At 38.8% G+C, this 23272-nt stretch overlaps 1 protein-coding gene and 1 long non-coding RNA gene across 8 annotated transcripts in view; both read left to right on the top strand.

Annotated features, from left to right (window-relative positions):
* SNX13 (sorting nexin 13) overlaps nt 1-23272 on the top strand; it is a 158736-nt gene that overhangs the window by 18485 nt on the left and 116979 nt on the right. For 6 of the 7 annotated variants that reach the window (XM_073333775.2, XM_073333779.2, XM_073333776.2 and 3 more), the window contains exon 2: nt 22845-22957. The exons of the other annotated variant lie outside the window; for it this stretch is intronic. In XM_073333775.2, coding sequence (XP_073189876.1) covers nt 22845-22957 — 113 coding nt within the window. The remainder of the gene's footprint in view (nt 1-22844; nt 22958-23272) is intronic. 7 annotated transcript variants of the gene reach the window in all.
* Nucleotides 1373-7666, top strand: LOC140907562 (uncharacterized). Its single transcript, XR_012157540.1, has 2 exons — nt 1373-2056; nt 4562-7666. It is a non-coding gene; the product is annotated as an uncharacterized LOC140907562 (long non-coding RNA).

Below are 23272 nucleotides of genomic sequence, written 5' to 3' on the forward strand. Positions count from 1 at the left end.
GAAATCAGTGCCTGGTATTCTAAATAGCAAAGCTATAACTGGCTGCAAAGAGCTGGAGTACTTGCACACGTGGAGAAAAACACTGGGTTATATTGGATTAAAATTCTAAATGTGCAACTCTACGGCCTAGAAGCCCAATTTTACTTTAAATAATATTTTAAATTCTACAGAGGTAGGTTTAGGCTTTATGCTCCTCAAGATGGGGATGGGGATTGTTAAGCCCTGGTGGAGGGTTTTTTTTTTTTTTAGTTTAAAGAAAGATTGTCATCTCTTTATCATCCAAAGGAAAGTAAGCTATAGCAAAATAATCATGTTTACACATTTGAAATACCACTTATTCCTGGGACAATACAGCTCTCAATACATCGCATGTCCTTTGAGGCATGTAAAGTGTATATTGTTGGCATAGATTAAACTATTGACTTTGCCTACCATTATGTAGAAATAAGATAAAATTATTCGTACCTGGGAATTTATGTAACAACTTGCGTATAGTAGCTAAGACTATTTACCTTCTTAAAAGCATTTGGAGTCATCTGCACTAGCTACACTGTTGCTAGCAAGTAGCATACACTGTTGAGGCAATTTATAAATCATCATATCACTGTCACAGTGTATAGGATATTTTAGATGAAATCAGTACATCATTGTTGATTTGGTAAACAGCATGTTGAATATCAATAAAAGGACTAGATTTTCACTTTTGTGGTGCAGCTTATCAACTTTTACGAATTATCTGGCTTGGCCTGTTTGAATAGCAGTTAAGTCAAGTCTCCTCCTTCTTGGTCACATGCTTCATCACCATTTCAGTAGTTGTGCTGGAAACTGATAAAATGTGGCTCACGCTGTGAGAAAGCAAAGCATCAAGGTTGTTGCATTGGAGTTAGGCAGCTTGTGTGCTGTGCCAACATAAGAAATATCTTTTCCATATTCTTATGGAATTGTAAATTTTTCTTTCTAAAGGGGAAATAGTCTGTAAGCTTAGAAAAATTCAAGTTTAAGGGGACCTGCCAACCATCAGCTTCCCCCCCCCCCCCGCCCAGGAGTTGGCCATATGCTGTACCCAACTGATTCTCATATATTTAATAACTTCTCAGGGAGAGTGCAGACTGACAGGGCAGTATGCTGTAGAAATGGGTTCAAGGAGCAGGTGGCTATTGCTATGAAGCAGAAGGGTAAATGAAATGTGCAGTGCAGGTGTGTTATAGGGGAATGAGCTAGTTTGCTGTTGGCATTCCAGCCTCAGGGCACATTAACACAAACATAACCACCATTTGTTTTACAATACCACTTTTCATCTTCAAGAAGTACAGCTACTAAATTGTGAAGAAAAGTTTGTTATAGTTAAAAGAAAAGGAGTACTTGTGGCACCTTAGAGACTAACCAATTTATTAGAGCATTATTAGAGCAGTTAGTCTCTAAGGTGCCACAAGTACTCCTTTTCTTTTTGCAAATACAGACTAACACGGCTGTTACTCTGAAATTTGTTACAGTTGTAAGTCATCTTGTATGACTACCGGTGCTGTGATAGTTCTGACGGAGCTTAGCACTCAAGTTTTAAACCTGGTAGAATACAAATAGTCTACTAGAAATGATTTTTGTAAACGAAGGCTGACCTAATGAATTGGTGCTGAATTGTATGTTCGAAGCTGGAGGAAGTTTAAGTGGTTCAGACTATCCCAGACTGTCAGGACTGGCTAAGAAAATATAGGTGAAATAAACCATTAAGTAATTAATACAGAATTGCAATATTATTGCAACATGAAAACAGTAGAGTTTCAAACGTATAGTTGCTTTTTAAGCAGAACAAAGCTTAATGTTGGCAGATGTGGTTTCTTTGTGTTTTTGTTGTAGGAAATGTAAAATATAGCCATAGTATTATATTTACTTGAAGAGAAATGTTTTGAAAATTCTGTTTCAGTGCAGATCCGGGAAATACATGTAATTTATTTATCCAAAGGCCAAATACAGGATAGTTCAGGAATAGTACAAGTTTATTCCATTGGTGTGAACTCAGCCTTGTGGAAGGATCACTGTGTTATCCTACACTGAGTGGGTAGGTAAACTTTCCCTATGCTTGTGTGGTTCAAAGTACTTTGTCTGACTCTTTATACCCCCTTTAGTTTTACTTATTTCCTTCCTGTTTGCACCTTTCTGATTTAAATCACCAAGTGGAAAGTCTTGATTTAAATAATCAATTTTAATAAACTTTTTCCATTTGTACTTCAGTTAAAGAGAGTTGCATTCTCAGTGGTTGAAACATTGATTTACAGCTAAACAGAGCCTTTACACTAGATTTGTTATCTTTTTTTTTTCTCCCTACGAGGGTATGACTATAACTATATACATTTATTTAAGCAGTTATATAGTTTAATATTTTCACACTTATATTAATTGTACATTTTATTTAGTATGTTAGAAAATGGTGAATGATATATTGCTTATTTATTAATTAAATTTTGCTCATGATTTGTGTCAAAGCTGCATTAGGATGCTAACCGGAATTGAATTAAATGCATACAACAGCATGCAAAATTTATTTTTATTAAACAAAACAACCTTAAATGTTTTGGATATATATATTTTTCTGATTCAAAATGTTTCTCATTTATAACTAAATGATTTATTAAACAGTGGGAAAAACTGTAGACAGTGAATTAAACTGATTTCAGGTCAGCCTGGGAAAACATTCAAATATGCCTACGTGAAAGTGACTTGAGCTTAAGTTCCTACTTGCCAAAGTCTCTTGAAAATGAGACTGTCACCTAAGTTACTTAGGCTGTCTTTCAATCTTTGAAAACTAGTAGTAGATCCCCTTTCTCCATATTTTTATTCCCAGACTGGAAGGGAGAGACAAGTTTTTCCTGTTTTTTCAACACCCAGTTCATTTCTCAATATTGAGTGAATTAGTTCAAATGAAAAAAATATTCCTTCTGTGTCTGCAGAAGAGGTTACTGCTTTCAAAGGCTGGTTTAGCACTTCACCAAACTCTGGTTCCAGGTGCTTAGCTAGTGACTTCCACCAGTTAGGTGGTCTGACTTTCTTTTAAAACATCAGCAAATATGTTCTGCTTGAATGGTTCATTTCCAGCCCTGAGATTTATTATAGTTAGAATGGCTGAAGGGTGATTATTAGATGCCCATGTGCAGCAGTTAAGCATCTACCTCGGTACTTTGCGTTGAGAATATTGGCAGGAAAGTAAGGTGCAGTACAGTAGTTGATCAGTCTGCTTCTTTACCACCTGCAATTTAACTTTGTTGTTGGGTATTCCTTGGAATGTCTCTTGAAGTTCTTTCCAAATTTCATAAAAAATACAGCAGCAGCAAACTTTCTGCAGTTTGTCCAAGTATATGGAAATAGATTTTAGTATATTCACCATATCTTCTACATTTTTCTTTATCCGAGGTTGAGTACTTTGGCTTTCATAGTTTCATATATTTTATCATGATTTCTTCACAAATTGTCATCAGAATAGGCCAGTTTTTAATAAACAGCTCAAAACCGTCAACTACTGAATTCTATTGTACATCTTTGGGAGAATTAGTTTCTTCCTGCTCTCTTCAGTGAAGCTGAAGCAAAGTGGTTGTTAAAGTATTTTCCAATTTAAACAACATTTTCCCTTTATTCTTGGAGTTGTACTTAACCCTTTGGCTAAAAGATGCATTAAATGATCACTGCAACCCGATGTTGTTAGTTTCAGGTTCCCTTCATTATCTTCTTCTCGATTTCTTCTTATCCTTGCTACATGTGCAGCATTTTGTGTGACAAAGCTAAGTGCTTGAAATTTGAATTTTTGTTCAGTTTGTTATAACTTTTACTGCTAAACTCAGTTTAATAGGGAAAATAAGAAATCATAAAGAGTATCTAAATCTATTTTAAACCTGATCTTTAGCAACATACCAAACAGCATGGGAGGAAAAAACCTTTTTTTAAATGTTACAATTCATAAATGGCTAATACCGCGTTACTTTTAAACAGGAAGTCTTCACCTAGAATGTCTGATTATATTAAGCAATAAAAAATAATTTCAGAAGTCCAGCAACAATAGGAAAATTTATCAATTATATTTGTACTCTGACAAATAAACATAGCAATTATATTTTGAACACTGTCATTTTGAAATTCATAAGTAATCCACCCACAACATAAATCTATGATGATCTAAGTTATAATTTACTAGCATAAAAAGATACAGTGGCAGCCCGTAAGAGTGGTGCAAAAATAAGTTTACTATCCACATTGTTCAGACATGTCCACATCATCATCATCGTCAAAGTTATTGCCATCCAAAGGGCATTTTTCATAATATTGTTTCATCCTACAGTGTCCTGCTTTGACACCAGTGTTGTTCATTTCTGGTTTCACACTCTGCTTTTTCTCCCTTGTTATATAACTCCACCGCCCTAACCTCACCTCCAGAAAAACAAAAAAGCTAACAGCAATCCAAAACTTCTGCTTGTGTAATTCTCATGCCTTTTGCACTATAGTATTTTATTTGTTTTGAGACAGAGAGGGGAGGAAGTTGAGAAATTAATGGATTTCTGTTTTTGTATCTCTGCAGGGGGACAAAGCAAGGCCATTTCCTTGAAGTGCTCAGAACCGTCCAGAAGCAAGGGCTTGTAGTAACAGGGCAGATCAGTGTTTTTCCATGAGTTGGAGTGTACATTTCCATGCTTGGTGAAGTCAAAAATATTAATCATTTGGGATGATCAGAGCTCAGGTAGGGAGAAGAGATAAAGTAGGAATCTGAGACCACCCAGTTAGGCTCAGCAGATGATCCTGTTGAGATACATGATGGTGTCTCCTGGAGTCAGAGCCTGGGCCCCAATGTCTGTTATGGCTAAGGCTACATTTTAGTCACAGGTATTTTTAGTAAAAGTCATGGACTGGTCATGGTAGTAAACAAAATTTACGGGCCTGTGACTTATTTTACTAAAAATACCGCTGACTAAAACAGTAGGGGACTTGGGGAGTGCCGGGAAGCTGGGGTGGGCTCCTTACCCACCTCCTGGGAAGCAGCGGCCCCAGCTCCCTAGCTCCATGTGCTACCTCTGCTCTGTCCCAAGCCCTAGTTCTGCAGCTCCCATTGGCTGGGAACTGTGGCCAATGGGAGCTGCAGGGACGCTGCCAGCAGAGGCAGCATGTGGAGCTAGGGGAGCTGAGGGAGAGAAACCCCCTGCCCTCCTCCCAGGTAAGCAGTGGCCCAAGCCCTCAGCCCCCTACCTCCCCCAAACTCCTGCTTCTGGGGGAACCCTGAGACTGCTCCAGCAGCAGCCAGTGCAACTGACTCAGTGGTTTCCTGAGTTTCTCAGGTGGCTCCTGGACCAGCTGCATGGAGCTGCTGCAGAAGTCATGGAGTTCACGGAGTCCGTGACTTCTGTGACCTCTTTGACAAACACAGAGCCTTAGTCATGACTAAGCCAGTAGCACAGCCCCTGGATCTCCCACAGGAAACCTGTCCTTAATACAGTACATGACCTGTTGTGCCATATTTATAAAGCTTGACTTCAAAAGTTGGGTGGCTTTTCCCCCTGATTCTTTCTTTATCTAGAAAAGTAGCCTCTCTAATTCAGTTTTTGTTAGAGGCTCATGAAGTCAGCATATTTATTTTTTATGTAAATGTTTTAAGAGATTATATTAAGTTTAAGCCTTAACATATTTTGTATTACATTCAGGTTTCATTTTAAATGAATATATCTTTGAAAAGAAAAACATAATTTAAATAACAATAAAAAATTCAATTTGAATTAAAAAAAAGATTTTTTAAAAAAATTGTCAGTTTTTTTTATCCAACCTTTTTACATTTAGGTTAGTTTTTTAACATTTGGTGCTATAAAGCTGGAAAATACCATTTTTGAATGGGTTACAAGTTGGTCTCCTATGCCCAAATTCAGGGAAGCATTTGGGCAAGTGCTTAACTTTGAACATATGCTTATATCCCATTGTTTTCAGTGGGACTTAGCATATCTTCAAGCTCTTTTGTACATAAGGATGCTTTCCTGAATCAGGGACATAGTGCAGTTTGTGATCAGAAAAGAGATTTTTCAATTGGAACATGAATAAGTATTCTGCTAATATAAGGCATAACAAAATCCAAGATCTCTTTCCCAAACTGTTGGTTCTGCATCACCATATCATTTAATATCTTATTTATTAGAAAATAAAATTAATATGGCTCAACATACTTACTCCATATGCAAGGAATATTTGCTTTAAGTGAAAAGGTGCCATTTTTTCATTGTTTCTCTTACTGAGGACGATGCATGTGTCAAAAAGAACAAAGTTTGACTCTCAGATCCTAGCTTCAATTGACAATAAAAGTGTGTGTGTGGGGGGGAGTTGTTTTTTTCTTACAAGTTAGTAGATTTGATATGGACATTATTTAATATTTTTGATACTACCACCAATGTGTGTGTTCCTTTTGGAATAGAAAAGAGACATTCCTTTTCCTGAGGAGCTTGCAGCCTAAAGCTATTAGGATAGTAAACATAGAACCCAATTACACTACTTTTAGTCTCTTGTCAGATTATAATGGATTTAAAAGGATCTGCAAAAGTAGATGGGTCTAATTTATTTTATAATCTTGATACTTCTACTGAAAAAATCAGTGTTTAAAGGGACACAGTCAACTCAGTACCATTTTTCCTACTGTTGTAACACCTAAAATGATTGTAACTTGAAAGATCAAAGGGAATTAGTTAAGTCTCTTTACCTGATGTCACTTTGTGTATAGATTCTCCCCTGGCCGATTTTCCTTTGCAATATGGGAAAGGTAATGAGAGAATTGGGTTACTGTGCATGCCTTGCTGTAATTTTTCACAGCCTTATAGCTTCCTAGGATGAAATGGATCACAGAAGTGACTTTTAAAAAGACAAATTGTTAAATCTTGATAGTTGTGTTGTGTTATTACTACAGTTTAGCACAGTTACTCGCCTCTCTACGCTACTAAGAAGTTGGGAATAAGTAATTTGCAGAGCTGTGACTCTGCAAAGCTCCACCTGACATCAGTTTCACTTTGTTGTCAAGACCTTAAGTCATCGAGGTGTAAAGACTTCAGCAGTTTATTTCACGTGTTATGATTGTTGTGCCTCACTGACGTTTTTTTAAAGATATATGCTGTGTAAATCAGAGTTCTGGTTCCACCTACAATGTTCCAGATTCTAGTTGTCATGCTAGCTGAAGTAATTTAAATTCCCAAATAATTGTTTTAATCACTAAAATGACCTCTACCCTAATTATATAAAGGTGTATACATGAACAAATTTCTATTGCTCTCGGAATTGGAAACCAAAACTTAAAAGGCAGATGTGTTCGGAATTAAATATTTAAAGTCAAATGTGTAGGTTAGTTGTCATACAATGTCTGATAACTACTGTATGTGCTATAACTTACCCATCCATTGACAGAGTTTTCTGTCACTCCAGCAGTGATGCTAAATATATTAGGCAAAATTTAGCACTGTATTTCTTATTTAAAAACTAATACACCGATTTGATAATTCTTTGTGCAAACTGAATAGTTTTGTCATTGCTCTATAGTAGCTACTCATAAACTACACTAAATAAAACCATTGCCTAAATGGAATTTAATTTAAATATTATAATAGAACTGATTATTCAAAATAAATGATTGTCATGTAAGTTTCAGAGTAACAGCCGTGTTAGTCTGTATTTGCAAAAAGAAAAGGAGTACTTGTGGCACCTTGGAGACTAACCAATTTATTTGAGTATAAGCTTTCGTGAGCTACAGCTCACTTCATCGGATGCATACCGTGGAAACTGCCACGGTATGCATCCGATGAAGTGAGCTGTAGCTCACGAAAGCTTATGCTCAAACAACTTGGTTAGTCTTTAAGGTGCGACAAGTACTCCTTTTCTTTTTGTCATGTAAGTGTTTCAAAGAAACCCTTGCTGCCACCATGCTGTAGTGAGTAGATACGTCCTTCCTGCACACTCTCTCAACTCCACTGCGTGGGAAGGAGAACTATGAGAATCAGTCTGTTTCTTGGTGGTGGTAGGATAAGTCTTAAGTTACCACAGCTGTAATGGGGGTAACCCATTCTTGAAGTCTTGAGGTTCAGGTAAATGATTCTGGAGCTGAATCTTTATACCAACTTCCATTAGATTTTTGTTTCCCTTTATAAAAAAAAACAACAACTTAGAAACGCTGTCAACAAAGTTCATGCTTCTGTCTGATATATTTTTTTACTCTTTATTATAAGTAATGCGTGGGTTATTAAAATGACAGTATCAGGGATTTTCTTTTCCACTTTCACTGTGCATCTGACAGTTCTTTCCATGTAAGTGGTTTCACTTCCTCATTTCCTATTTTAGTATGAAGATGGCCATCTCAAACTGCTATATGGGGCACCCAGTTGCCTACTCTCCCTTTGGCAATGTGATTTTTGGTCCCTCATAAGCATTACTGTTACATCTTTGAGACTTGCTGTTTGGAAAAACAAGTTTATTAAATCACAATCTGAACTTCTTGGAGCTTACACACGCAGAGTCTTCCATTCTCTGGACCTAGGCAAAATGTCTCTCACAGTGCTTTGCATCTCAAATACACTCTAGAATGGTGCCACACCCTGTTCTTAAAAGGATAGCTCCAATTAACTAAAACACAGGTAAATACACTGAAAAATGCGTTTAGTTTCAGTCAAAAAAACCCTGAATAAATAATATTTTGGAAATGTTGAAATGTGTCACTTCGAAGCAACGTTTTTTCAGTTTTTCATTTCAATGAGGAAAAACCAAAAGTTCAGTGTCTGTTCAAAATGAGCCGGATTCTTTTTTGGATTTTTTTTTTGCTTCAGCTACAAAACCAAAACTGTAATTATTCACTCAGCTGTATTTGTAACACAGCAGTATACTCTGTGTAAGGCCTGCAACAAACACCTCCACTCTATCAGCCATCTATCAGCAGCAACCAACCCTTGCTCCATTACCCATGACCTGCTGTGGACACAGTCTACGGGAAGTCCCTTCTCAAGGAGTCTGACAGACAAAAAAGTAACCTCATGGCTCCTTATTGGCTCCCCGCCCTATATAAACCCAAAGGGTGTTCCAGGAAGTATCTAGTCAACAGCATAGGTGTCCTGTAGTTGCCACGTCCATTCCTGCTTTATGCTCTTGAACTCTGGGCTCTGACCTAAGCTTGGTTTGGACCTTGCATTCTAACTTGGACTCTGATTTTTGGTATTGATCCCAGGTTGGAACTTGACTACAAACTTGTCCGCTACTCTTGGCCTCAGGTTTCACCCTGTTCTGACTCTTGGTCCCAGCCGCCCTTGTTAGGATCCTGACACTCTGGGTGTCAGGATTCTTGGTCTTTTTTTACCTGGGTCTAAGAGTAGACTGTGGTGTTAGGAGCTAGGCAGCATAGCTAATGTAACGGTTCTCCTGTGAAAGTTGTCTGTGGGGATTGAGATGTAAAAGCATGAGCATCACGAAATCATGTGAAGGCTGAAGCTTTTGCAGTCTTCCCAAGACCAGTTGCAGCAGGGTCCAAAATTACATTATTTGTGAGTTGGCAACACTGTTAACTATTTGGCTCGTTTTGAATACGGCTAACTCCCTATCCACTTACCTATTTCTTTCCACACTTTCCAAACAAGACTGTCTCTACCCTCAGAATCTGGAACTAGTGGAATTTGAGAGCTGGAACAAATAGCTGATGATGCCGAGTCTTTCTCTCCTGAAAGAAGCAGGGCTTTCCTACAAAGCTACAGGTCCAACTGAATTTATGTAATTTAAAAATATGTAACTTGTAAAACAGTTTCAGAATCGCTGCTTTATATGCTCCTTGTGTTAATCTTTGTTCAGTTATTTAAAGGGAGGAAAGTTCCATTTCAACGTGCACTTCTCACTTAATACAGAATAGATTCTTACAGTAGCAAAATATTCAGTAACCTAGTCTGCCATTTTTGTGTTTTTCAGTTTCAGAATTACCTACTCCCACAGATATGGAAAAATAAAAACTCCTGTTATGGGATTTATGCCATTCTAAAAATGTAACAAAAAATTCTATTTTTACATGTACATCTTAAAAATCTTTTGGTATGCCTCTGAACTTGCTAGTTCAAAAATGTGGAAAACTAGTATGTTGCAGAAAAAACAAAATTGCTGGTTTTTACTAATAACTTGTAACATGAATCATTCTGCAAAACCAGAAATTCTTACACTCAGCTTCTAATACAAGGAATATAATTTTCACAATGTACCTTTTTAAAAAAGTTTGGTGCATTTCCCTTAATGACGCTAAACTTTTGAAATATCCTTCTTTGCAATCTAGCTTTTTGGAGGTTTCTGAGAAATGAAGTCTATCACTTTGCTGCAGTGGTATAGAACAAGGTCTTAATGTGAGTATTTTATTCTGCTTTTATGAGAACAAAACAGTAAAAAGGCACTTTATCCTAGGTGCCCATTGTCCTTCCAAATTTTTTAAAACTTAAAGATGAATCCAGGAGCAAACTCTGTGTAAAGCAATAACTAAACAGTGAAAAATTGAGACATTACATCTGCTAAATATTGTCTTGAGCAACACTGCAAAACTCCCTACCCAAAAGACTATGTAAAAAGGTGTATTTTGCATTATGCTATGAAAATCAACAAATATGGGCTGTTTTGGAGCAGATTCTGAATTTATGGGTCCATCATGCTAGCATCTTCTTCCCTTTATATTAAGGGAGTCTGGCTTGCGTACCTCTGCTGGTTTCACTCTGGCATTCTGGCACAGGAAAAGATAGTCTCTTAAGAAGGTGTGCCCAAAGCCATTATGGGCTTCATACCATAGGTCATAACCATCAACTTAAATTTCACCTGGAAACCTGTAGACAGCCAATGCAAATTACAGTGCCCTTTTTAATAACAAGTTCATGGTGAGAGACTTCGCTTAACAAATGGTAGAGAATGCACCAGCCTAGTCTGTTTCCAAATGAATTTAAGATGTAGCTCCCAATAGAGTGCATTGCAGCAATCCAGTTTTGTGGTGACAAAGGAATGAATTATGGTAGCAAGAGAGAACGCCACAACCACCTCGTAAAAAATTGGAATATCTTTTCACTTAAATGACACCCCAGGCAGGATGCAAACCATACAAGCCTTTCATGGGCAGGAGGAAATCCATAAACAAGCTCTGCTATTATTGTTAAAAAGGGAAGTGGGCACAACCCCCGCTTAATCAGTTTCACGAGACTTGCACCTGTATATCACTTGCTTTTCTTCTCCTAGGCTTTCTACCCAGCATAAAAAGCACAGCCCTCCCCACCCTCTAACCTCTCAGTGAGTATCTTAGTTTCATACTAGGAGAAAGTAGTAGCAGTCACCATTCTTGTCCTTAAAAAAGAAACAGGGAGTAATCTGACCAGGAGGCAGAGCTGAACGATCAAGGAGTGCCTCTAAACAGTCCTGTCCTATCAGCTCTGTCTGTGCCAGCCATTAACCTGGCCCTTCCCTTCTCATGTTTATAGCAACTTTACCCTTATTTAGTCTATCCACTACGTGGAGAGGAGGCAGGTATGTGGAGGTGAGGGAAGTAGGGGGAAAAACATAATTTCTTGTTTCCCCTCCCTTACAAATTGCTGATGCAGCCAGTGGCAGGATGTGTATGTCTTCTGTACTTTTAGAAAGGAATTATTTATCTATAATTGCACACTGACCCATCTTCCTTCCCTGGAGAGCTGGATCATGCTATGTTCTTAAATTGGGACCCAGAAAAAGAACAAACTATAGAACAATACGGAATTCTGTGAAACTCTGAGCTATGTTTCAGAAATAATGTTTATGGAAACCCCCTTTCTGGGTAGCTGTGATTATATTTTTTCATAATTTTTCATAATTTTTTCAATTTAGGTTTCAATCCCGCAACCGCATTTGCATGCTTAATTGCAAGTGAATAATCCCACTGAACTGCTTAAATTAAGTGTGTTTAAGTCTTTTCAGGACTGAGGCCTATATTATATGTTGGAGTCTAAGTAGCTTTCTATAGGATGTCTATGCATGTATATACAGGATGTGTATACATGTCTACAAAAAAGGTACAGTAAAAATTCTCAGTCATTGAGATTGAGGGAATGCCAACACTGCAAAAAAAAACAACAACCCTACAGCAGTGAGTCTCAGAGCCTGGGTCAAATGACTATGGAGCTAATAAAGCCGTGTAGATGTTCTCATTTGGGCTGGAGTCCAGGATCTGAGACCTGGTGAGAAGGGAAGCCTAGGTTCCAGCCTGCATGGGAATGTCTACACTGCTATTTTTAGCCCTGTATCATGAGCCCGTGACAGTTTACCCGGGCTCTGAGATCTGCTGCTGCAGGGTTTTTTGCAGAGTAGATGTACCTCGAGAGTCCTAGAGAAATGCCTCCATCTAACAACCAAAGCATAACCTTCTTTCCTGAGGGAATCAGTTCACAGGTCCCTCTAGAATGAATAGTTTTCTCTTTAAAATAAATATAGTAGAACTAGAAATACTTGAAAAATCTGCAGAATTGTAAATTACATTGATTATTTACAGCAACATTAGCAGTAATGTCCATCTTCAGCATTTGGGTGGGAGTTGAAAAATATTGGCATTTGAATATTAGCTGCTTACGCTAAAGTAAATAATTCTGCAGCATTTTCTACTAAGCTGGTATTATGTGTTTTGTAGCAAATTCTCCTGGAGTTACTCCTTATGCTAGTCCAGTAGAGTTATGGACTTTCCTTGCATTAAGTCTTTTATAATTTCAATAGCTGATAGATAAATTTTAAAGAAACAGATGTAGTTGTGAGTCTTAATGCTGCAAACTTTGTTTAAAATTGTTCTTGGGAATTCCATTATCAAGCAGCCTAAATAGTACCTTTCTAAAGATTAGCTTTTTTGAGTAGCTAGAAAACAATAAGATTATGTACCATTTCGTAAAGCATAGAAGAATTTGGGTGAAAATCTCAGCTAAAATTAATACAGTGGTACCTAATAGTGAGAGAGCTATACAATTGGGTCAGTTAAATTTTAGTCTTAAGAAATCCGATTAAAATGCCTAATGAGATTTGACTCTTGGCAGCTGTATGCTACATTACAAAAAATGATATGGGGTAGAGAAGTTCACTGTTCTGGCTACCCAGAAAGTTTTGAGGGAGGTGTATTTGATAATTATAGAGAAAGTCTCATATCTTCTCAATGTGAAGTTTTCCCCCAGACTTCTAAGATTAGATCTTGCAATCCATGTTTAATAAAGCCTCAGTATAAGCATTCTGTATGACTTTAAAAATGATAGAGAAAATCTAGTGTGATTTTGTATTTATAAATTTTGGTCCCCATATACCCTGACTTCTGTTTGTCATGTCTTCCCTTGCCCTCTCTTGTTGTTGTAAACTATTTGGAGTAGGGCCCATGTCTGTTTTCTAGTTATGGCATCTAGCACACTTTTGAGGGCACAGTGAATGCATTTTCTTTTCTGTAAACTTGGGGAGCTCCTAGAATTGGAGGAACCTTGTTTTGCCATATTGTGTAATGGAAACTTTTGTTTTTGTGTTCTTATTTTTAAGACTTTTATTTCTGACTTTGCTGCTAGGCCATAGTGTTCTGCTCAAAGAGAAAACAGTTATATCTTGAACTGAATTGGCTAGAAGAAGATTCCATGATTAGTTAGTATCAGTGCCCTATGTATTATGTGACCAGGAAATGTATTTCTTGTCACAGAACTGTTCTTCAAAATTTGAACTGTAATATTTTTTTGAAATATCTAACCCTAGTTATGATGATACTACTGAAAACACATACAGGAAGATATACCAGAATAATCTGTACAGGAATAAAATGACTAGAAGAGGCAACCAAATCCTCAAATCTCTAGGTGACTAAAGTTGAGAATATTGGCCAGTGTTTTTATCCCACAATCCCAAACTCTCTGTTCAGCTGCCAAAGGCCCCAATTCCAAAACATGGCAACTTCCATACAAAAATATGTGGTGTACTGAAATATGATGATAGTGTAAAATAGAATTTAACATAAGTGAAAGTAATACAGAAGAAATTGATTAACAAACCTATCTTTTTTTAATTCAATGAAGCTGTTGTAAAATTTCCAGACTGCTGTGTATGTGATACAAAATTTTGGTCCACCTTTCTATGGTGCACACAGGAGCTTGCTTACAATAAGGGCCACTGGAAATGCCAACTTTTAGGGTGGCAGAGATCTTTGCTATTTCTGGTATTTTCTGCAGAATTTAAGCTTTTGTAAAAGATGCTAGTCTCCTGACACAAGACATGCTGCAAAGTGAGAATTGCCATATTCTTTTCAGTGGGGGTTAGTTTTTACGCCTTGTGATGACAAGTTAAATCAACATAGCCAAGCATTTCATTTTGGATAATTTGATGGCAGAAAGAAGAATTGAAGAATCTGTTTTTTCATTAGAAAACGTTGGGGAAAAAACAGTGGTTTTGAAATTGTAGATGAAATATAACTTTGTTCTGGTTATTAAAGGTAGAACATAAAGAATGGCCAAATTGGGTCATACCAAAGGTCCATCAAGCCCAGTATCCTGTCCTCTGACAGTGGCCAATGGCAGGTGTCTCAAAGGGAATGAACAGACAGGTTATCAAGTGATCCATGCCCTGTCACCCAATCCCAGCTTCTGGCAAACAGAGGCTAGGGACACCATTCCTGCCCATCCTGGCTAATAGCCATTGATGGACCTATCTTCCAAGAATCTGTCTAGCTCCCTTTTGAACCCCGTTATAGTATTGGCCTTCACAACACCCTCTGGCAAGGAGTTCCAGAGGTTGACAGTGCATTGCATGAAAAAATACTTCCTTTTGTTTGTTTTAAACCTGCTACTTATTAATTTCATTTTGTGGCCCCTTGTCCTTGTATTATGAGAAGGAATAAATTACACTTCCTTATTTACTTTCTCTATACCACTCATGATTTTATAGACCTCTGTCATATCCCCCCTTAGTCGCCTCTTTTCCAAGCTGAAAAGTCCTGGTCTTATTAATCGCTCCTCATATGGAAGCTGTTCTATACCCCAATCATTTTTGTTGCCCTTTTCTGAACCTTTTCCAATTCCAATATATCTTTTTTGAGATGGGGCAACCACATCTTGACGCAGTATTCAAGGTATGGGCGTACCATGGATTTATATAGAGGCAATATGATATTTTCTGTCTTATTATCTATCCGATGATTCCCAACATTCTGTTCACTTTTTTGACTGCCACTGCACATTGAGTGGATGATTTCAGAGAACTATCCACAATGACTCCAAGATCTCTTTCTTTAGTGGTAGCAGCTAATTTAGACCCCATCATTGTGTGTGTGTGTGTGTGTGTGTGTGTGTATATAAATAAAATTAGGATTATGTTTTCCAATGTGCATTGCATTTGCATCAACATTAAATTTCATCTGCCATTTTGTTGCCCAGTCACCCAATTGTGAGATCTTTTGTAGCTCTTCACAGTCTGTCTGGGACTTAATTATCTTGAATAGTTTTCTATCATCTGCAAATTTTGCCACCTCACTTGTTTACCCCGTTTTCCAGATCATTTATGAATATGTTAAATAGGACTGGGCCCGGTACAGATCCCTGCGGGACACCACTATTTACCTCTCTGAAAACTGACCATTTATTCCTAGCCTTTGTTTCCTATCTTTTAACTAGTTACCAATCCATGAGAGAACCTTCCCTCTTATCCCATGACTGCTTATTTTGCTTAAGAGTCTTTGGTGAAGGACCTTGTCAAAGGCTTTCTGAAAATCTAAATACGCTATATCCATTTGGATCTCCTTTGTCCGCATGCTTATTGACCCCCCCACCCCCAAGTTGATCTACCTGGAAGGAGACTGGGAGCTGGAATTGTGGATTTTTCATGATAGAAAGATGCATGTATGGTCTGAAGATCAAGGGGAGAATGAGAGATAAAATAGCTTGTCATTTTCTGTGACAAGAATAAATCTATCTAGTAAGGTCAAAGCAGTTCACAGCCAAAAAAAATCTGTAGAGGTTTCAATTTTCAGCTACTAGATTTTGAATTGTATTAATGTTTTAATTAATATTTATCTATAAAAATCTCTGATGTTAGAAGGAAAAATGTGTCTTCCAACTCTTGAGCCACCCTGCCCTCCCTTCTGCAAATGACTGCATCTTACCATAGATACTGGGACACTTATTTAGGTGGCTAGTCTCTCTCTTAGGAAGAAACAAGTAATTTTAACCAATAGGAAAGCAGAACTTCACTCTTAACATTCCAATAGGATTTAGAATCACATATAATTCTTTATATCTTATAATAGATTGAGACACCTACTCACCCAGCAATCTATCCTGAGTGGTGGAAATTTTTTCTTTTTTCCTCCAGAAAGGCACAGAGGCCACTCTATTATATCTGTTCTTTTGGGTTATATGGCTTTTGACTCTCCTAAGGGTCTAAATACCTTTTCTAGAAAGTGAGCTTTCTGACTTGCATGCATAAAGTCGAAGCCAAAGTGTGTAAACTCTGAATATTCTAATCACTCTTTTCAGAGAATAAGAATTAAAGATAGACTTTTCATCGTTCTTTGAGGAGAGCCGGCTGACAACATAGTGCTGGATCTCCTTTTGTTTTACTACTGTCAAACCACATTAGAAGACAAGTACATTAAATACTTAATGACAGGTTTCAGAGTAACAGCCGTGTTAGTCTGTATTCTCAAAAAGAAAAGGAGTACTTGTGGCACCTTAGAGACTAACCAATTTATTTGAGCATAAGCTTGATGAAGTGAGCTGTAGCTCACGAAAGCTTATGCTCAGATAAATTGGTTAGTCTCTAAGGTGCCACAAGTACTCCTTTTCTTTTTGCGAATACTTAATGTTATTCTTCCCTGTAGGCAATTGCTCGAATTCCCACAGGGATGTCATTTAATTACTAGTAGAAAAGGTGGTAAATTACACACACTCTGAGATGTATCCACACCCAGAAAAAGTTTGAGAACCCCTTAGTATTGCAGAACTCTTGGAAAGCCTCTAAATTCTTGCCTGTATTAATTTTATTTAATGCTTGGGATCAGGTTAAAGCATGCTTTCCATATTTGGCTGTAGACTGGACTGATCTATGCTTTAACTATGTTCATAGGTCATGTTGCAGCATTGCAAAAGTCGTGACTAGTGTAGTAAAGTTTGTAGAGCCTTGTGTGGATACAAAATATCACATATCCACATTTGGTCAGCATAAATTGGCTGCAGATAGCTGCAGATTTGCAGGGCTCTACATAAGAGCTCCCCAAGTCACCATGCAGGGAGGCTACATCCCACAGGGTGCTCGGTTGCTCTAACACACACAGTTAGCACGCGGTCGTGCTCTCTTTTGGGAGTTGTCGTTTACCTTCTCCATTTGAGCAAGCTGGGGACTATAACACCCAGAATGCTCAGGTAGCTATTGCTGCTGATGTGTGATTCAGAAAGCAGAGCTGCAGCTTCAGGGCTGGGTGACAACCTCTCTGTTCTTGTGAGTGTGTGCCACAGAAGCCTGCGTGGATAATTGTATCCGCATCCAAGTTGCGAGCTGCAAAAATGGTCTGTGCATATAAAGCATGTATCTTCAGATTTTCAGGGTTCTACTGTTTGGTCCTATCTCCACTGTTATACTGAACTTTTAAAACTGTATCTGGGGGCTACTTTGTTGCTGGGGGACCCTGGGTACATATTAGAAATTACAGTGTAAATACTAGTTGAGCATTGTGACAACGTAAATCTCATTCCACTATTCTGGCAATTTCTTCATGAGCAGAAAAAGGTGAAGAATTGTCCATTGAACTATGTAAAGTCTAGAATTAATTTACTTCTCAAATGCTCATTAGATTAATATACTAGGCTTCATCTTACAATGCTGTCAGCAAATGATTTGAGCAAGAATTAAAATTTTCTGTTTTCTATCATATGCTACTCTATCTCCTGAGTGTTCACATTGGAACACAAGCAGTGTAACATAGTAATATGTAGGGTATATATACACAGCAGTTAGACACCTGTGGCTGGCCTGAGTCAGAGCCTTCAGACCCTCAGAGCTTGGATTGCAGGACAGCATTTGGACTTGGGGTGGATCCTGGGCTCTGGGACCCTCCTCCCGGCCACACTCCCCACTGACTGAGTCTCTGCTATAGTGACGGGTCTTGTGAGGTGGTGGTTGAAACATACGTCCCTCAGTGTTTTATTCACATTCTATTTATTGAGCAGTTTCTCATAAAACTGTTGCCACTTCTAAATGACCTCACTGTCTTCCACCAGTACTCTCCTCTTTTTATCTTTGACATACTTCACAGCTCCCAAGTCTTTTGTGCTTCTTTGCCTGATCTTGGCTAATCTATATATTCGTTTCCATAGTTCTATATATTCCCCACCCCCCAAAAGAGTTTTCGTGGTCGAGGTGGGTTTCACGCCCTAGAAAATGCTTCCTGCAGCTGGTGTAATATATATATCCTCTGACAGATAAACTGCTACCACTTTTCTTTTTGTGGCAGAGTCATTCTTAATTGAAAGTGGGGGGTGGGAAAGGCGAGTGTCTGGCACCTTATAACCAGGCTGCTCCAGACAGATGGGGCTCATAAGCTGTCGTAGGCAGTCCACCTGGGTGAAGGAACTTGATTTGAAATCGGAGAACATCAGGCCTAGCCAATGGATTTGTAAAAGTTGGGCCAATCACACATGCTCTATGGGTATGTCTACACAGCCTGTGGAAACAAGCCTCCCAGCCCAGGTCAGCAGACTTGGGCTAGCGGGGCTCATGCTAATGTTCTTAAAAATAGCTGTGTAGACAGTGCTTTGAAGTTGCTGCTCAGGTTGGACCTTGGTCTCTGAAGCTTAGGGAGAAAGGTAGATTTCAAAGGCCAAGCTCCAGCCAGAGCTGTAGCTTCAAAGCCCTGTATACACTGCTATTTGTAGAACACTAGTGTGAGCCTCGCTAGCCCAAGTCTATTGATCCAAGCTAAGAGGCTTTCTTCCACAGGCAGTGTAGACATAACCTGTGGGTCTTCGTATTCAGGGAGTATCAGTACAAAGTGAGGGCATCCCCCAGAAATCGTGCATAATTGCTTTGTCTGATGTCTGGGGAAATGGGAAGATGCTACTGCATTCCAGGTGCATTCGGCTAAAGAAGTGAGCCCACCAACTATATCTGGCTTCCCTGAACGTGGGAATGATGCCTGGGAAATGAAGAGAAGCAGATGAGATTTGAAAAGGAGAGTGCATGTTTTCTGCATACAAGACACAAAATGGAAGGATCAAAATCCATGAACATCAGGGTGGGTTACAAGAAGTATCATGGCTCTGCATCAAGGAGGAATAGAGTAGGAATAATTGTATCAGAAATATTACAGGATAAGGTTGTGGACATCCAGAGGAAGAGTGATTTGCTGGTGAAAGTCAAAATAGCACTGAGCAGAGAACAAATATTTAATGTTATATGCAGATATGGTGCTGCAGGTTTGTTGTGTATTGAGGGAGGATGAGGAATTCCAGATAGCGTTGAACCAAGTTATAAGTGAAGTACCGCAAACTAATTACTTGATTGTTTTAGCAGATCTCAACAGGCATGTGGGAGAACGCAGTGAGGGCTATGACAGTTGTCATGAAGGACGAGCCTTTGGAACCAGAAATGAAGCTGGTGAGGATATGTTTGGGTTAACCAGCCCAAGGCCTGATTGTTGCCAATATATACCTCATAAAGAGGGAGGAGCACCTAATTACATACAAAAGTGGTACCATCAGGTCCCAGATTTATTACTTCCTGACAAGAGGAGGACGTCTAAAAATTTGAGACTGTAACGTGATCTGAGGAGAGCATATTGTGGAGTAACATAAATTGCTTGTAATGGACTTCTGTGTGGGTATTGGTGGCCTTTGATATACAGACTAGATCTGTCCTTAAATTCTGTGACCCTGTCATTGAGAACTTGACACACACAATTAACTTAGCCCTCCAAATAAGCCTTCAACAGAATGTTTGATGCAGCTCTTGGCCAATGCAGTGGTATTAGTGGAGGATGGACCATTTTGTGTTGGTCCCTAGTTTAATATAATTCCTTCTGCCTAAATGAAGGAGTCGCACTTATTGGCTATGGAAGGTAGTGCACAAGTGGAAAGATAGTTATTGTGTGACCTGAGCATATACTTTCTGTGACACAGACTCCTTGGCAAAGGACTTTTACCTCAGACCTGACAAACGTACTCAGCCAAACATATCTTGCGGAATATGTATCCATAAGGTATCTACAGAAAGCTTGTAACTTGTCAGGATTCATAATCATTGTAAGATGTATGGACGGTAATATTTAAGGAATAATATATTTATAGTGAAAGTATACTTTGAGGACATGGAGTAAAAGTTAGTCTCCAGGATAGTTTGTCTTGGTGATTGCCTATTCAAGGAGGAAGGAGTTTTCACCCTGTCCTGGTTAGTTGATGATATAATGCAAGGCTCAATTATCTAGCATTGTTCCGTCCCAAGACTTTCAATGGAACACCACTAGAGAAACTGCAAACAATCGAAATCACGTGGAGGTAAAAAAGGAACGCTGCAACAGACAGAGACTCACGCTGCCTATGAATAAAGACAAGATACTGTTTCAGCGTAACACAGGATGAGGATCCTCTGTATCCATTCACCGAGGAAACATCTTGTGTATTGAGGTTGTGTGACGGGTTCCCTTCGGGGTGCCACCTGGGAATGAGGTACCACTGAGCCCGCCTGATCCACCAGCCTGGGCTCCCTTTACACTGTATTGCTGAGGCAAGCCAGTCAAGCCCTCCCTCAGGCTTCAGACTGCACTTTACAAGCACACATACAGGTAGGGACGCACCCAGCTACAGTTCTACACACAGATGCTGAGATCAGCTCTGCATGGGAAGGCTCAGCTAAGGAACTGCCCAGTCACTCAAGTGCACCCCTCCCCTCCCCTGAGTATAAACCCAAAATTCTACCATCTTGGCTGCACAGAGAACTGTACAGCATAATGACAGGTTTCAGAGTAACAGCCGTGTTAGTCTGTATTCGCAAAAAGAAAAGGAGTACTTGTGGCACCTTAGAGACTAACCAATTTATTTGAGCATGAGCTTATGAGCTCATGCTCAAATAAATTGGTTAGTCTCTAAGGTGCCACAAGTACTCCTTTTCTTTGTACAGCATAAGCTCATGAAATTTGCCCCCTCCTTCAATGTGGAGAGATATACAACAGCTTTCTGCCCCAAGTTATAATTTCCACACACACTGGTTTTAGACCAAACAAAAGAAGTTTATTAACCATAAAAGATAGATTTTTAAGTGATTATAAGTGAGGCTATGTTTTTTTCTGGGTATTTTTAGTAAAAGTCATGGACAGGTCACTGACAGTAAACAAAAATTCTCAGCTGTGACCTATCCATGACTTTTACTAAAAATACTGGTGAATAAAACTTGGGGGGGAGGGACTGCACTGGGGCCCCATGAGTGCTGGGGGGACTCTCTACCTGCTCTGTGCCTTCCCCCTCCTCCCAGCAGCAGCAGAGTTTGGGTGTGGGAGGGGGTAGTGCTATCTCTGAGAGGTTTCTATTGTAGAAAGTTCCTGGCGTAATCCCTGTGTGTGTATTTTCTCAATGAGCTATTAACATTGTTTTGCCTTTTTACTGTTGCATCTGAAAGGCTCCTTGTGGGTGTTTTTCAACCTCACATTTTTCAGTAACACATACACAGCCAAACTTCAGAACTTCACATACAATGATAGCACATACAATCCAATGAGAGATTAATATCTAGCAGATCAAGACTTTTAGAATGATACAAGGCATACTTTGTACAAAACTTATCCTAATTACATGACAGTGGTGAATATTGGGGTGCCAGGATGTCAGAAATGGTTTTTCTCATGAGTTTGGATCCTGGTTCCTGTGAAGCCAGCCAGTTCTGCAACAGATTGCATTGTGTGTGTATTTGGGGGGGAGGGGATGGGAAAATTAACTATTAATAAATGTAGACCCAGGTTTGCATTTTATGATTTGGTTTTGTATTATGACCATTTGTTTCCACTGCACTCTCTTGTTTCCAATTAACTCGCAATTCTTTCTTAAATAAACCTACTCTTGTTTTATTATAAGTGCTGTGTGATTTTACAGAAGCAGTGATTTAAGGAAAACTATGGTGCACACTGCTCCTTTGGGGCCAGAGGATCTGGGATTTCTGAGTAGCTAGTGTTGGGCTGGAGATCACAGAAGATCACTTCAAAGGGCATTAGGGGCTGGAGTGCCCCTATTTTTAATCTGCAGGACGAAGACAAAGCTGGTATAGCCCGGAGGAGAGTGCATGAGTGGCTAAAACCCAGCCACAATGGCCAAGGCTTCCTCTTGCTGGAGGCAGGGGGTGACTCGCAGTCCTGGGTTACCTGAGAACCATCACGCTTCCCTTCTCCAGAAAGTCTGAGACACATCAAAAGAGGTGTACAGACTGTAACAGAGGAGGAAGAAGTAGAAAGTTACATGAAAATAAGAGGACCCAAGGAAGAGAAGTGCACAAATGCATAATCAGAGTAGGGATGACAGTGTGTAAAGGAGGGAAGGACATGTAATATTTAATTTTTGCATGGAAGGGAGGATTAGTCGCTGAAAGAATCATGCAGACGGATTGTTGGCTAAATTGGATTGTCAGCCCAAAAGTATTCAGTGATAAAAACGTCCTTTCTGGTACTTTGGAACCTCTTCTCTTTATGTCAAATAAAACTAAAACTCTGAAAACTAAATGGAAATGGGCAGTCATTATGAAATCTTTTAAGACATTTCAAATACATTAAATTTAATCTACTAAAAATTCTCCAAAACGTACAAATATTGTATTAATTATTCCTGTTCTGTTTTTTATTTCAGACCAGTCTTTCCATATGGGGATGGGGAAGCCTTGGTGTTGTGCTCTTTCTAGTAACTTTTGGACCGTTTGCTATATTTTACTTTGCGTTTTATATCCTCTGCTTTGTGGGTGGGTAAGTATACTCTACTGTGGATTATAGTGTATTTTGTAAGTTTAATTTAATTTACCATTTAAAAAGAACACATGAGAACTAAAACTGAGAAAAAGGGTAGAAATACACCAATAGGAAGCTATCAAGCCATGAAGCATATCCTACATTTTCTCAGATGCTTCACGTGTTCACAGTGGAGTACATTAATCTATCATTTTTTCTTTGGCTAATGGAAAAAATATCCTACTTCTCTTATTAAATAAATGAAGAAAATAAAATTATCCTCTGCTTCCTGCTTTCTTATTTACTTCATTACAGTATTTTACATAGGTGATA

This window comes from Lepidochelys kempii, chromosome 2 (assembly GCF_965140285.1).
Source record: "Lepidochelys kempii isolate rLepKem1 chromosome 2, rLepKem1.hap1, whole genome shotgun sequence".
Classification (NCBI taxonomy): Eukaryota; Metazoa; Chordata; order Testudines; family Cheloniidae; genus Lepidochelys; species Lepidochelys kempii.